Below are 15652 nucleotides of genomic sequence, written 5' to 3'. Positions count from 1 at the left end.
GTCTGGATTGAAACTGGCATCTCTTAAGGTATATTTGGCTGCCATTGTGGCACGTTCTCCCTCTGAACGGCCTTCTTGGTTTAAAAATCCAGTGGTTAAAAGTTTCCTGAAGAGTCTGACACACTTGTTCCCGGACGATCCGGTCATGTCACCGGCCTGGGACCTATCTGTGGTATTGGCTGATCTTCTACGGCCGCCCTTTGAGCCTTTGGCGTCTATTGACCCTCGTCTATTGATCTGGGAGGTTGCCTTTTTGGTGGCCATCACCTCCGCCAGGAGGGTGAATGATTTGAGCACTCTGAGGGCTGACCAACCGTATCTGCAGTTCAGTAAAGACAAGGTCATACTCAGAACGGATGTCAAATTCCTTCCAAAGGTGGTGTCCATGTTTTACCGCTCGTCCCCACTTACTTTACCCGTGTTCTTTCCAAATCCTTCATCGGATGCAGAGAAATGGCTACACCGTTTGAATGTTTGAAGGGCCCTGTCCTTCTATGTTCAGAGATCTGCTGAGTGGAGGAAATCTCCCTCCTTGTTTGTTCTATACGATGGGCCGTGTAAAGGGCTCCCAAGTCTCGGCCCAATCCATGTCCAGGTGGATAGTCTCCACTATCGAACTTTGTTATCACGTGGCCCATAAGCAGTTGCCTGCTACTGTGAAGGCACACTCTGTTAGGTCTGTGGCGGCCTCTGTGGCCTTTGATTGTGCGGTCCCATTGGACACTATTTGTCAGGCAGCTACTTGGGTTTCACCCCATTCATTCATTCAGCATTATGCTATTGATGTTAGAGCATGTAATGATGCTGTATTTGGCAGGAGTGTCCTGCAATCTATTTTCCATTGATTTCGCTTGACCTAAAATAAATTCTTTCTGGCTGTTTACGTCTTGTCTCTGTTTCTTCCCTCCTCCTTGGGTGCTTGCTTGTTATGCACCCATATGTGTAGAAGACAGAGACGATGTCGAAGAACTACAGGTTACTCACCTGTAACACTGGTTCTTCTAGTGGTCATCTGTACTTCTACACCCCCTTCCGTCCTCCCCACAGGGTTCCCTGATGCTGGACTCATGACTGAGGGGATGAGGAGTGGCGCAGCCGCATATAGCAGCCACCCAAAGCAGGAGAAATCGAGCTTGTCAGATTCTGACGAGGTCTCTGCGCAGGCGCATAGCCCATATGTGTAGAAGTACAGCTGACCACTGGAAGAACCAACGTTACAGGTGAGTAACCTGTAGTTCTCAACTTCTCTGGCTGTTGGGGTGGGTATGGCCATTGCAGCTGTCATGGAGAGCACCTGCACTTCTAGATTTGCAGCTACATCACTGTGTATTTCTCTTACTCATAGATGCAAGAATTGCAGTCATAAGCAAATTCACACAGGGCTATTTCACGTGTTACATTTTTGGGATTACACTTTGGACATCTAAACATTGTAAAGTGTTTACAATTCTATTCACACGAGCGTGCAAAACCGGACTAAGGGAGCCCAATCCAGTTTTGCATGCTTGTGTGAGCCACCAGGATTGGGCTTGATCCCAGTGGCCACATGGCGGCAAACCCACATGTGAGCCTCCTGCTTAAATGAGGTTAAGGGAGTGAGTGCTCCCTTTGACTCATTTTTTGATCGTTTGTCTGGGGCGAGCACACTCGGGTTGGGAAGGGGGATCCCAGCAACGCACCATGCACTTGAGGCTCCGGCGGGTGGAGCGCTGCACAGCGGCGCTTCCCTGCACCCATCCCCCAGAGCTTCTGGGTGAGCCACGGGAGAGTAGGAGGTGAGCTGCCGCTCATCTGGTCAGGCAATCTGCCCACCCAGGGAAGCATAAGTGATCATCTGTGGGGAGGGTTGGGCAAACCCACTCTCCCCACAGACCACCAAGGACCTCTTCTCATGAATCGTGAGAAGAGCTTCAAAATGTATCATTGAGGCAAACTTGATAGCGAACCAGGATTAGCTGCAGCTTCCTGTTGAGTGTGCTCTCAGGGGCTTTGCACTGTGTAATGTGTGATATAATCCTAATCCAATTGAAATCAGTGTGCCAGGGTTTTCCTTTGTAGGGTGGGTTTGATTTTGGGCAGTCTCTTCCCTTGGCTGCCATCTGTGCCACTCGAAACTGTGGGTTGAAGAACGCTAAGGGGGAGAGTTTCAGGAGGCACAGGTGGCTACAGAGGAATGGGGAGATAATGAAAAATTGCTTATTGCCCTTCACACAATGGAAAACCCTGTTATGTAAGTGGAGGGCTAGCCTGTTGGCCAGTGGAAGTTCTGGGGCAAAGTGCTTATTGCTTAGGCTTATCTAAGTGGTATAGGCTTACATGCTAGTTTTAAGCATTTGTTCAAAGTGATACAAGCCACTGAAAATTCTTGATAATGCTACAAAATTTATGGCTGTTGGGCTGATTAATAAGGGGACATGCTAAGAGCAATCCTGTTAGGACCCCCCTTATTGTGTGAAAGACTGCTTGTCTGAATGGCCCTATACACGTGCTCCAGTTACTTGTTTTAAATAAGTACCAGGGGCTCTGTTGTCTGAACAGGGCCACTAATATATTCAAATTAACTTTTCTCATTCATTTCAATGATGCTTAGTCATCTGGATGCTGCCCATTCATATGTAGATCCCTAGAATTCAGTAGGCAACATTCAGACTAGCTAGTAATGACTAAGCATTATTGAAATAAACGAGACAAGTCAGTTATGAGTTAACTCCCATTAATGTCAATGGAGTTTAATTATGACTAACTTAATCCGATTGTTAGCTGGTGGATCTATATTTATCTGATTTCTAATCTGATTTTTAAATACATTAATATTTGTATGAGGCTGGTCAGATTCTAAAACCAAACAGATCACAGTTCAACTCAGTTTATATTGCTTGAACTATTAGCTATAACAATAGAACCAAACCTATATTATTAAAGCCAGTGTAAAACTATTAGACTTGTTTGTTAGTTTGTTAAATGCATATTCTGCCTTTCCCCCATCATGTAGCTCCTGCCTTTCTTCCATTATGGAGCTGAAGATGGTATACATGGGGTTCCTTCCTGGGTGTTCTCCCATTCTAAGAACACTAGACCTAACCTGCTTAGCTTCAGCAAGATGGCTGCAGCTTGTGCTGTTAACCTGTGCCCTGGGACCATGCCCTGATTATAGTGCAAACAATTACATAATCAAATGGATCTTGGAATATTTGTCTTATATTTTCTTTTTGTCTTTTGACTTATATTTTCTTTTTGTCTTTCCTGGTAGTGTTCTCCAGTGCACAGAGAATGTTAGTCTGGGAGATCGTTTGAGAAGTTTCCAGTGTTCTGTTTGCAATACACCCTTCAGCTCAGAATCAAGGTTCCATGTCAGAATTACTGGACTACTCTCATCCTGCTGCTGGCCTCTCTTTGCATGCTTGTTTGCTTCCCAGCTTCTTAGTTGTTTTGCGAACCCTAACTGTGCGAAGCGAGAAATGCTTTCATTCCTACCTGCAGTAAGTTATGCATGAGGTGACCCCAGATGTCTTCTGCGCAGCATGTGTCAAGCGCACTCAGAATGCTTGCTGGGAGGCTGATTTTCAGTAGCTAGCTCTTGATGTGTTATTTTCCCTTCTCCAACTATCCAACATCAGCTATGAGCAGCACAAAGAAGCATGCCGAGGTGATGCCAGGTTCGTTTGCAAGGCTGATAGCTGTGGGAAGAGGTTCAAGAGCAAGGATGCCCTGAAAAAACATAAAGAAAATGTTCATACCGGTGAGTAGAATGTTGAAATTGTCATTGTTTAGAATCAGCTTTCCAGTGTTATTAGAGACTGCCAGTGGCTATTAGATGTGAGAGCTAAAATGGATGCTCGATGTTCAGAGGCTCTAAACTTTGGAATATCAATGTGTGGGGGAAAATATCAGAGGATGGCAATTGCCATCTGCGACATACCTTGGGTCCCATTATAACACCATGAGCCCTTTCTCACAATCAGGGAGAAAGAGCTCCATGCCACAGGGGAGGAAGCCTTAAAATGCTTACCTCCTCCACAGACGACCCTTGTCTTTTGGCTGGATGAGTGGATCACTCGCCTAGACATTTGCTGACTGCTACCAGCAGCTGGGAGGCCCCGGGAACTCCCATAATTCACTGTGCAAGTGGGGAGCTTCTCGACGTAGGCCGGGAAGCTACTCACGTTTAGGTGCTGCGTGGAGCCGCACGGCACTGACACATGCACCCTTAACCCTGGCTAATAGCTATGCTGCTGCCAGGAGCCGCACTGATACCTTCATATGTACAGCCTAGTCCAGCCAGGGTGGGCTGCTCTAGCCTAGGTTAGGCTGCACTTATGAATACCCTTATTGTCTCCTATTTGTGTCTGAAAGCAAAGAAGAGCTACTGTGTGTGTGTGGTTGCGAAGTCCCCATTTATTTATTTAACAGACTTGAATCCTGCCTTTCCAACATTTCAGTCTTCAAGGTAGCTAATCACCGTATTGGTAAAGTGTGACTGATTTGAATTAATTAATTAAATTTGAATTGAATTAATATGTTTGTTCACAGAGGGGGTGGAGTTGTTCCACATGCAGATTATTCACCATAAAGCAAACCAAGAGATTTCCCCAGTGTATTCATTATGTCTGCTCTGGAGGGCCAATACTATCTGACATTGCTTTCCAGCAGTGCCTCAACAGTGCCACTAAGGCAAAGAGTAAGACCACCACGGAAGCACCCCCCTGGCCATTCGGGCAGAAGAGCTGAATAACAGTGTCCAGATCAGGAGGTCAGGGCTTCTTCTGCCATACATTTTTTTCTCATGGGTGAAAAAATGGATGGCAGTTAGCATCCTCACAGGAGGTAAAGTAAAGTGTGCTATCGAGCAGCGTTGACTCTTGGCAACCACAGAGCCCTGTGGTTGTCTCTGGTAGAATGCAGGAGGGGTCTACCATTGCCATCTCACTGTATGAGATGATGCCTTTCAGCATCTTCCTATATCACTGCTGACCAATATAGGTTCTTCCCATAACCTGGGAAACATACCAGTGGGGATTCGAACCAGCAACCTCTGGCTTGCTAGTCAAGTCATTTCCCTGCAGCACCATTAGGTGGTGGTAGCTTGATGAAATTGTCTTCCTTCTTTGCCAATGTCAGCTGGAAGCAAGATTAAATAGCAAGGGTTAGGCCAGAGAGCAAGTAACCCAGAGTGTTGCACCAGTAGTGGTGTAAAGATGGCTGAAATATTTTCCTGGAGGCAAGGGTGTAGCTATAATTGAGCAGATGGGTTCAAAGAACCCGGGGGCCCCCATCTCCTGAGGGCCCTCCAGCTCTACCCTTCCTTATTTCCTTCATTATTTCCCTCACTCAGAGGTAGTGGGCCCCTCTGCCCTAGAGAGGAGGCCCCCTCTCCCCTAGCTACGCCCTGCCTGGAGGTATTTCTCAACCTCACTGGAGATCAGTCCCCAGTTGTAGGAGCAATGCTTGGTTTTTATGCACTCCAGCAAGGAAGATATGATTCCTGCTGCCTCTGGGACTGGTGTAGTGGCAAAAGTAGGATGTTCTACTCCTGTAGCTGTTGCGTTTTTGGGAAGAGATCCTTGATGTCTGAGGATATTGGCAAGAAATTATTATTTGGAGCAGGGGATAGAGGAATCATGGTCCTTCAGTGTTCTTCATCATCTGTATGTGTCTTTACAAGAAAGGTGGTTACAATGATCTTCTGCCACCTCAGAAGATGCGTCTAGGAAAAGGGTCTGCTCTGCCCTTGGGGTTCTTGAAGTTCCATGACTCCATTTGTAGTGCAGAAGTGTCCCCATACTTTAAAACTTTTATTTTTTCAGAAAACCATCTGGTAATTTTTCCTCCTCTCTGTTTTATGCTTCCCTGCACTTCCTGTTTAGCCATATGCCCATTTTTCTTTACAAAAAATATGAAAATACTCCTGTATATTTCAAGAGATGTGTCATATGGGCCTTTGATTATAAACAAAGAACTAGGATTGTTTTAATAAAATGATTTTCATAGAACAATGAGAAGAACTTAAAACCATGGAAAATAATTGACACCTAATTAAATTTTCTGTCATCTGTGAAAAAGGACGGAAAATACACACGATAGGTGACCTTTTAGTGGGTTCGTGATTTTATGTGACAGATCAAATTTATATTAATGACATTGGTTTCCTTTTTATGCAGTTATGAAAATGTTATTAGAATTCTGATTCTTGTTCTCAACTAGGCAGTACTTACAGTGTTTAAGTCCTGCTTTCACTGAAGAAGTCGTAGTTGAGGCACAGACCAAATTAGAAAGGCAATAATTCTTATATTTGATTTACTTTTGAGGTCCAGAGATGTATGAATGGAAATATTTCATAGAAACTCTGAAGCTTTTGAAATGTGTGTTGCTGTTTTTTGCTTAAGTTATTGAAGACCAGAAATTACTTCCAGGACAAATTTATAAAATTCGTTATGGCCATGGAGTATAATTTTTACATTTTTGACATTATTTTTGGTTCATTGTACAGTGGGCCACATGGGATGCAGGTTTAGGAGGGTGGAGCAAGATCTCTGCCCTTTCAAGAAGCCAGTAAACTAGCTGCACTCAAGGCTTGTCTCATGGGGAGCACACAGGGACAGGGATATGATTTTTGCTTCTTTCTCCTCCCCACAAAAGCCCTTTTTGTTGCTAGGGATATGTCACTGGAGGTTGTACAGCCCACAGGGACATATTCTTGGCAACAAAAAGGGCTTTTGTGGGGAGGGGAGAGAAGCGAAACTCACATTCTCATTTCCCTCCATTCTCATTTCCCTCCATGCACAATGTGTGGCAAGGTAAGTCTTTAGCGCAGCTAGTTTACCAGCTCCTTGTGAGGGTGAAGATCTTGCTGTGCACTCCTGAGCCTAGCTAATATAGGGCTGCCATATTCTGGCTCTCCAGATCTGGGCCCCCTGATTTGTATATTATGTAAATGGGTTTGCAGATAATTTGCATATTATGCAAATCAACAGATGTCTTAAAATCTGGGTACTACCTGGACAATCTGGGGAGATAGCAATGCTAGCCTAATAGAGGTGAAACTCGGAAAATTAGAATATCGTGCAAAAGTCCATTAATTTCAGTAATGCAAATTAAAAGGTGAAACTGATATATGAGACAGACGCATTACATGCAAAGCGAGATAAGTTAAGCCTTAATTTGTTATAATTGTGATGATCATGGCGTACAGCTCATGAAAACCCCAAATCCACAATCTCAGAAAATTAGAATATTACATGGAACCAATAAGACAAGGATTGAAGAATAGAACAATATCGGACCTCTGAAAAGTATAAGCATGCATATGTATTCAGTACTTGGTTTGGGCCCCTTTTGCAGCAATTACTGCCTCAATGCGGCGTGGCATGGATGCTATCAGCCTGTGGCACTGATGAGGTATTATGGAAGACCAGGATGCTTCATTAGCGGCCTTCAGCAATTCTGCATTGTTTGGTCTCATGTCTCTCATCCTTCTCTTGGCAATGCCCCATAGATTCTCTATGGGGTCTGGTCAGGCGAGTTTGCTGGCCAGTCAAGCACAGTACACTGTATACTTTTCAGAGGTCCGATGTTGTTCTATTCTTCAATCCTTGTCTTCTTGGTTCCATGTAATATTCTAATTTTCTGAGATTGTGGATTTGGGGTTTTCATGAGCTGTACGCCATGAGCATCACAATTATAACAAATTAAGGCTTGACTTATCTCGCTTTGCATGTAATGCGTCTGTCTCATATATTAGTTTCACCTTTTAATTTGCATTACTGAAATTAATTGACTTTTGCACGATATTCTAATTTTCCGAGTTTCACCTGTATATGGAGTAATGAGTTTTCTAAAGGCTAGGGCTGTATAGAGGGGCTAGGATGTGAATATAGAGGACTGAGTCACTGGAAGGTTCACTTCCCCCGGCACTTTATGCTGTTGCCACATCTGTTAGCGTGTGCTTACCCAGCCTGCCTTTCTGTAGTATCTTTGCTTCCACCTACTGCTTCCTTTTTGTATCAATGCCTTCTCATTTGCTGTTGCTAATTTGAATTCCATACTTATTATTCATGAAACTAAAAATAGTAGTCTCAGCAGCAGCATGTGGCTCTCCATCTTTGCACCCACTTTTAAAGCAGCTTGAAGGTTTGAATCAGATAATTAGGCTGATTTAAGTCTTACCCAAAGCCACATGCACTGACCTACCAAAGGCATTATTTTAAGATCTGCTATGCCAAAAGTAATGCTATGTTGCAACACAAGACCTCAAGTTTATCTTACAGCATTGTAACAATGCAGTTACATAGACTTTTCTTAATACAATGTTTTTAATTTTTACAGTGTTTTCTCATTTTTTGTTCGTTACATTTCTATCTTGCTCTTCTTTCCAGTCGCTGTGTACCTGGGATTTAAATGAAGTGTAAAATGTATAGATGCTCACAGCACAGAAAAGCCAAAGAGCCTGCTTATATGCTAATTCAGTCTCACTTGAGAACATTGGACTCATAGCAGTGAAACCTGTTGAGTTGTGAATTTATGCCTAGCCATCTTTTTACGTAGATATCCTATGAAATGCTTTGAAGATAACCAGTAATTAAAGGACTAAAGAGTCAGCATGTTCCAAAGCAGATATAAATAAGTATATATTGTAAGACCTGTGTTGATTGTTTTAAGTGATCAATTTCATTGGATTACTCCCCCACCCCCACACAAAGCAGTTAAAAAATGTATGTAGACCTTTTCTGGGTCTGCATTCCACAGGCAAAATCTTCTGTAGGGCACCCACAGAGCTGTCTTGTAACTTGATATCTTAGAGATGGGGTAAAAGGGTAAAATTCTTATGTCCGTCAAATGGCCTGTGAAAAATGGCAGCGGCAGTGAAAACATTTGGCTGATTTCTTTGTACTTCTTTATTAAAGCAGTTGGTGGTATTTTGTTTCTGTTTTAGGAAATTCTAGGAAGAGGCTGATGTGCTCAGTGTGCAATAAGAGGTGTTCTTCAGCAACAAATCTTCAAGAGCATCGAAAGGCCAGTAAAATGAAGGCTGACCCCCAGCAGGTTTTGACTTGGCTAAGGTGTAAGGCCACAGAGCATGGTCACCAGAGAGCTGTTCGAACGCAAACTATCAGGCAGCCGTTTTCATGCTCACAAAGACAGTAGTCTGCTTGGATCCAGAGGGTTTATTTTCATAACCACAGTAAATCAAAACTAAAACTAAAACTACTTTTTTCCCTTTGCTATAGTCAATATTTTATGTTTCTATTAAATTTCCACTTAAACAGTTCCACAGAACTGTTTATTCTGAATATAACACTCCACAAGAAAAATCTGATAGACCAAACAGAGGATTCCACCCCCACCCCCCACCTCTTGCAAAAAACAAACAAACCGGAAACCTATATTATACTCTTTGTGCTAATTTGTAGTATTAGCACTAGTAGTCAAAGCAGTATGTAGTCTGCAATGAAAAATAACCAAAATTCTGAAACAAGAAAAGCTTCTTGCTCAGACCTTTACAATTTATGCAAACTAGGTGAATAGGTACATTTTGCCGGGCTTGTGTAATGTCTTCATATTCACATGACCATTGGTCTGTCTAGTCCAGTACTAAGCACTCCAGTTGGCAGTAACTTTTCAAGACCTCAGACATAGCCATTCTAACTCTGACACCCAAGATCTTTTTAACTAGAGATACTAGACCTGGGACTGGACATGCAAAGCACATGCTCTACCACTAAATTATACTCTCCCTCCTACTCCCTTTCCTAAGACACTGAGGTCATCCACACAGTCAAAAACTGTGTTCTAACAGGGTTTGGGAGCTATTTGTGCTCTCAATTTTCGGTTGTGTGGAAGCAAGGTAGGAGGAAAACCTGGGTAGAAGTCAGTGGTCCCTCTAATGTGTTTCATCCCTGCGTGGAATGAGTTTTGTTCTGGGCGGCAGTATTAAGTCAGTGTGCGTGCACCTGCATTCAGAATGGGGCCTTCCTGATCCAACCTGAGCGGGATCTAAATTGAACCGAGCAGACATCTAAAAACTTGTGAGCATGCACATATGTTCACGTCTTAGAGGTAACAGTGGTAGAAGTGATTGAGGCTATTCTCACGACCTGCAGAAACCGTGCTAAGGGAGCCCAGCCCGGTTTCTGTGGGTTGTGTGCGGCAACGGGCCGCATGACTCCCGGCAGCCAGCCCTCCTAAATACCCTTGTTAAACGAAGTTAGTGGAGCATGGTTCTACGCGGTGGCGACTCACAAAGTTTTTAACTGTTTTAACTCCCAGGTGGTTTTAACTCCCAGATGGGGAGGCAGCAACAATCCTCCTGGCATCAGGGGGCTCCCAGAATGCCCCGCACACTCACGTGGGGCATTTTGGAACTTCCTGGGACTTCTCGCTGCTGCCCCAACCAGCTCTGTGACAGAGCCGGTAATTGTGTGGGCAACCGATTTGGCCACCCAAGGCTAGCCACCTGATTGTCTGTGGGGAGAATGGGTCAAGTCCATTCTTCCCACAAAACCCCTTATGACTCTCCATACTGCTCGTGTAGAGAGCCTTATTGTGTGGCAGCAGGGAGGAGGAAAAGCCAGGTTTTCCTTTTACCTTACTTCCACACAATCAGTTCTACCCAGGTTTTCCTCCTACCTTGCTTCCAACAACCTAAAATTGGGAGCACACACAGCTCCCAAACCCAGGTAGAAACCAGTTTTTTGATTGTATGAATGACCTCACAGTCTCCCAGCCTATGTTTCTCTTTGGAAGGACTGGATAAAAATGCAACAATAAAAATGTTCTCCAGAATACAGCTGTGTTGAATAGCATCAACACATTTTAAAATCTCTCAGCAAAATGCATAAGAATTATCAGGAAAGGCTTGAGCCTTTACTTGTGTGTATGTTGCAAAGAAAAGTGATGATTTACATATTTGAATGTTTAAACATTTGAATCTTTGCTGTTCAAAATGGCCAGAAGGTGTGTCTGTTTTGTAGCTAGGAATCTACCAGACCTGAATATAAAATCAACTGAGAACTTCCCTTAGAAATCAGACTCTGTAGGATACATTTATTTCCTAGGATTCAGACACTGTGAGGTATAGCTTAGTTTACCTGTATAATTGCTAAGAGGTTGCAGCAAAGGAAGACTTTCACATGTTCATTATTGTATCTTATTGTATCTTATCTGATTAGCTTGGTGAAAAAGAGTTTTCTTCTAACACAAAGAATTGAAAAATCTCTCACATAGATATATATTTGTAAAGTTAATTCCTGCATAAAACCCAGGACTAGCCAGCTATTTAGAATGGTCTTAAAAGTCTGAAAGGTTAGATCACATTGCTTGGATTAGTGAATCTCTTTAGGGGCTTATAGTATTAACTGAGTTCTAAGGAAAAACAACCAGTCAGATTTATGGACTGTAAGTCAGTGTATATCAGGAAGTGCCTGATCTGAGGGTATTCCTAAACGTGTCTATGAACATGTATTAGGGGCTATTTTTACAGAGTTCCTATAATATAGTTTTGTCTTAGTGATTTTTCCAAGTTATGTGGTTGTTCTTCCCTAGTGAGTATTCCAAATTCGCAATCAGCCATTTATTATTTGTTATATTTATATACTGTACTTTTGGGTAGAAATGACGCAGCGGGTATGCTTTTAAAAGTTGTTTATCGCCACAGTGTTTACACCAGAATTCAGGGTCAAGCTGTAGTAAAATTTTAAGCATTCAACACAATTGAAGAAATAATTAATGATGTCCCCCTTTATGCCAGTATGCCATTTCTGCTGGGTTTCTGCAATTTTTCAGCCTTTTTTCCTTACTGTGGCTTTTACGCTGATGTGGTATTTCTCTTCAAAATTATGGTACCACCTAGTCAACCACCAAATTATGTGGTTTACAAGCAGGTGACCCAGTTAAAAACAGCCAAAATTAAAACAGCAATTGAAACCTAATTAAAACAACTAAAACCAGTTAAAATCAGCCATCATTTTGGTTGGTCCTGCACAGATATCACTTTGTGACTTAGTGAAGAAAGTCATGTTGCTCTCAGCCCTGAATGTGAAGTGTCTTTGGCATAACAGACAGTGAGGCTATTCTCATGACCAGCCAAAACCGGGCTAAGGGAGCCCAGCTTGGTTTCAGCTGGTTGTGTTCTGCAACTGGAGGTGTGCGGCTCCTGGCGGCAAGCCCGCTTAAATGCCCCGCCCCACGAAGTTAGCAGAGCATGCGCTCCGCTAACCCCATTTTTCTTATGTGTTGCTGTGCCGTGGCTTCACTCCCCAGTAACTCATGAGCCTCCCGACATCAGGGGGCTCCCCAGAATGGCCCGTGCACGCATGGGTCATTCTGGGACTTCTGGGGGCCAGGAGGCCCCCAAATTCTGCCACCCCCAACCTGCTCCGCGATGGAGCTAGTAATCGTCTGGGTGGCCGATTCAGCCCTCCAGAGAAGATTTCCTGCTCGTGTGCGGGGAGTGCGGGTCAAGCCCGCTCTCCCCGCAAACCCCATTTAGGCTCTCCACACTGCTCATCTGGAGAGCCTTAGTATCTCAAGAACTCCTCAATAAATGACATTGAGATCTAATTTAAAGCTTGTGTAAAAGTCCAATCCCACCCTGAATACTCCAGTTTGATAGTAGTAAGATTCCCGGGATTGCCAAACATAAGATTGCCGGGAAATTTAGGACTAGCAAATGGAAGTATTTTTTCACAAAACGCATAATCAACTTGTGGAATTCTCTGCCACAAGATGTGGTGACAGCCAACAACCTGGAATATTACCTTTCAGGAGTCAGGAAGGGCTCAGAGGGACATGCAACAGCTGCTGGGGGATGGGCAGGTGCAGCCCAAGAGACAGCTGAATGGTGGAGAGGAAATAGCAAGGCTATGGGCTCCACAGCTGAAAATGAGTGCAGAAAGCCTCATGAATGGGGTGGAGTTGGAGAACAACTCCCCTTTGGAAACCAGGGATTGGGTGGCCAATTCACTTGCCTGGCCAGGGAAGAAGGAGCAAGTGGGGAGGGGGAGGGGTGTCCTAAATGTAGGGCTTTATTTAAGGCAGGGGCTTCCAAAGACAAAAGGATCAGCAGGGATGCGGTTTGTCAGTCTGATGGACTCTTGGAGAGGAGCTAGGCTTTTTGCTTCCGCTGATAGAGGAAGGAGTGGACTGAATATATGTCCCTCCTCCCCCAACTCTGAGGCAAATGCCCGTGCCTATAATTCAAGAGTGAGAGGGTGCAACGTTATCTAGAGAATTCCTCCTCCCTAAACACAGACACCCTTAACAAATGCTTCAGTTAGTGCAGACAACACTGAGCTAGATGGGTCAGTGGTCAGACTCGGTATAAGGCGGCTTCATATGTTCAATAATACCAATTATATATGGACCTGCTAGTGTTCAAAATGTAGAATGCTAGTTTGATCCATCTGCATATTTGAAAGGAAAGAAATGCTACTGTGTCCAGCTTATTACACTGTCTGTAGATCGCCCCTGTCCCCACCAGTCCTAACATGGAGGTGGGAAGCTGGAACACACACTTAACTAAGTTAATCACTGGCAATGTGATCAGTTCAAGTTACACAAAGGCCCCACCGGAACAAAGGATTAAATGAAAAATGTGTTTCTCTTAGAAATATAAAAACCAGACATAGGGCATGTTTGCAAGTGCTATTTGAAATACACAGGTTGCTTGGAAGGCAGTAAGCAAAGGGAAAGTGAAATGTTGCAATCTTCCTATTGCTAAAGTTGAAAACAAATTTTATGTGTTTAGTATATTTTTATCCTGTCTTTTACTAAAATTATTTCCAAGGTGGCTTGCAGTTCAAAAGCAGTGAAACATGCAAACATCACAAAGCAACACTATAACACATTTTTAATTTTTTTAAAAGCAGAGGAGATAGCAATGAAAAAAAACAAAATCTCATTAAAAATAGCCAGCAGATTAAAACAGTGCAACTGAACTCCAGACTCAGTTACTCGATAGAACTACTCAGGAGTTACTCTAAATGACTACTTAATTTCAAAAGGACTACCTTTGAGTAATTTAGTCAGGATGACAGCCATTGTTCTTACTTGGTATCTAAAACTCATAAGAGTAGGCCCCTCGACCTGGGAAGGGCATTCTAGAGCCAGAGGTCATAAGAACGTAAGAACAGCCCTGCTGGATCAGACCCAAGGCCAAACTAGTCCAGCATCCTGTTTCGCACAGTGGCCCACCAGATGCCGCTGGAAGCCACAGGCAGGATTTGAGGGCATGCCCTCTGTCCTGCTGTCACTCCCCTGCAACAGGTACTCAAAGGCATCCTGCCTTTGAGGCTGGAGGTGGCCTATAGCCACCTCCAGCCTCTAACCACTACTTAGAGGGCCTGATCTCTGGTCACTACCTCCCAAAGCTCAGTAGGCAGATGTTTTTGAAGCAGGGCCTCTCACTCTTGGTGATGTCAGAAAACAGGCAGACTCACACAGGAGCATACAGTCCTTGAAATAACAAATGTAACGTCTAGTTTTTAATGTGCATACCTACATCATTTTAGAAGTTAATCAATGTCAAGTTCACCTTTTGAGGACTTTTGGAAATATACTTTTGTCCTGTTTAATAAGTTAAATGAAGATTTCTGAGACTGTCACTTTTCAAAAATGAAGAAATATGTTCATTTCAGGCTACACAGGCACTGGTTAGGCAAAAGCAATTCAGGTTAATTAGAGACATCTTTGTCCAGGCTTTTAGATCTCGATGTACGGTAAGAGAATGTTCAATATACCCTTTTAATGTTGAGAAATTTAAAATGACACAGTTGTGTAAAATAATGCAAAAATGACGTTCTTGAAAGAACTTTTATTGGCTTTACATAGAACATAAAAAGCTACCATATACTGAGTCAGACCATTGTTCCATCTAGCTCAGTATTGTCTGCACAGACTGGCAGCGGTGGCTTCTCCAAGTTTGCAGACAGGAATCTCTCTCAGTCCTATCTTGGAAATGCCAAGGAAGGAACTTGTAACTTAGATGCTCTTCCCAGAGTGGCTGCATCCCCTAAGGGGAATCTATTACAGTGCTCACACGTAGTCTCCCATTCAAATGCAACCAGGGTTAGCTAAGGGGACAAGTCATGCTTGTTACCACAAGAACAAGAGTCAATTTACTTTTTAATTTTGTCCATACAAAATTATTGTTGGGGTTTTTAATCCCGCAGGTGCCAGAACAGATAATTAGGCTGTTCTCACGACCCTACATAGGGTTGGAGGAGCACCCAGCCATGGTAAGAGAGTGGTGCATGCTCCTGATCAGTGTGTGTGTGTGTGTTTGTAAAGATCAAGGTAGGTAGGAGTAGTGTGAGAAGCGGCAGCTAATTAGGACTGCTTTTCGTCTACCCTTGATAAAATGCTGGAGATAGAATGTGAGTTGGCCTCTTCCATCCGACCCAGCTCCCGGCTCCCACACAAGCACTCTCCCCTCTTGCCTTGATCTTTGCAAATACACATCTACTGATCAGGAATGTGCACATCTCTGCTACCCTGGCTGGCTACTCTCCCACCCTGATTAGGGTCAGTTGACATAGTTCTTCTCCAGGCCACGTTCTCCAGCCATCCAACGGCCTGTAATGATAAGTTCTGCAGTTTTTCTGATCTCCCAGGTGTGATGGCTGGGCCATTTTGTCTGCATGTTGGTGGATCCCCACAC

The 15652-nt window shown here is 43.6% G+C and overlaps 1 protein-coding gene across 1 annotated transcript in view; it reads left to right on the top strand.

Moving 5' to 3' along the window:
- Positions 1-15652, top strand: part of PRDM5 (PR/SET domain 5) — a 177789-nt gene that overhangs the window by 49180 nt on the left and 112957 nt on the right. The window contains exons 6-8 of the mRNA XM_053258589.1: positions 3251-3343; positions 3618-3739; positions 8930-9009. Of these exons, the coding sequence (XP_053114564.1) occupies positions 3251-3343; positions 3618-3739; positions 8930-9009 (295 nt within the window). The remainder of the gene's footprint in view (positions 1-3250; positions 3344-3617; positions 3740-8929; positions 9010-15652) is intronic.

Source organism: Hemicordylus capensis, chromosome 5, assembly GCF_027244095.1.
Source record: "Hemicordylus capensis ecotype Gifberg chromosome 5, rHemCap1.1.pri, whole genome shotgun sequence".
NCBI classification, from domain to species: Eukaryota; Metazoa; Chordata; class Lepidosauria; order Squamata; family Cordylidae; genus Hemicordylus; species Hemicordylus capensis.
Note: the sequence above shows the minus strand (reverse complement) of the source record. Positions and strands in the feature narration are given on the sequence as shown.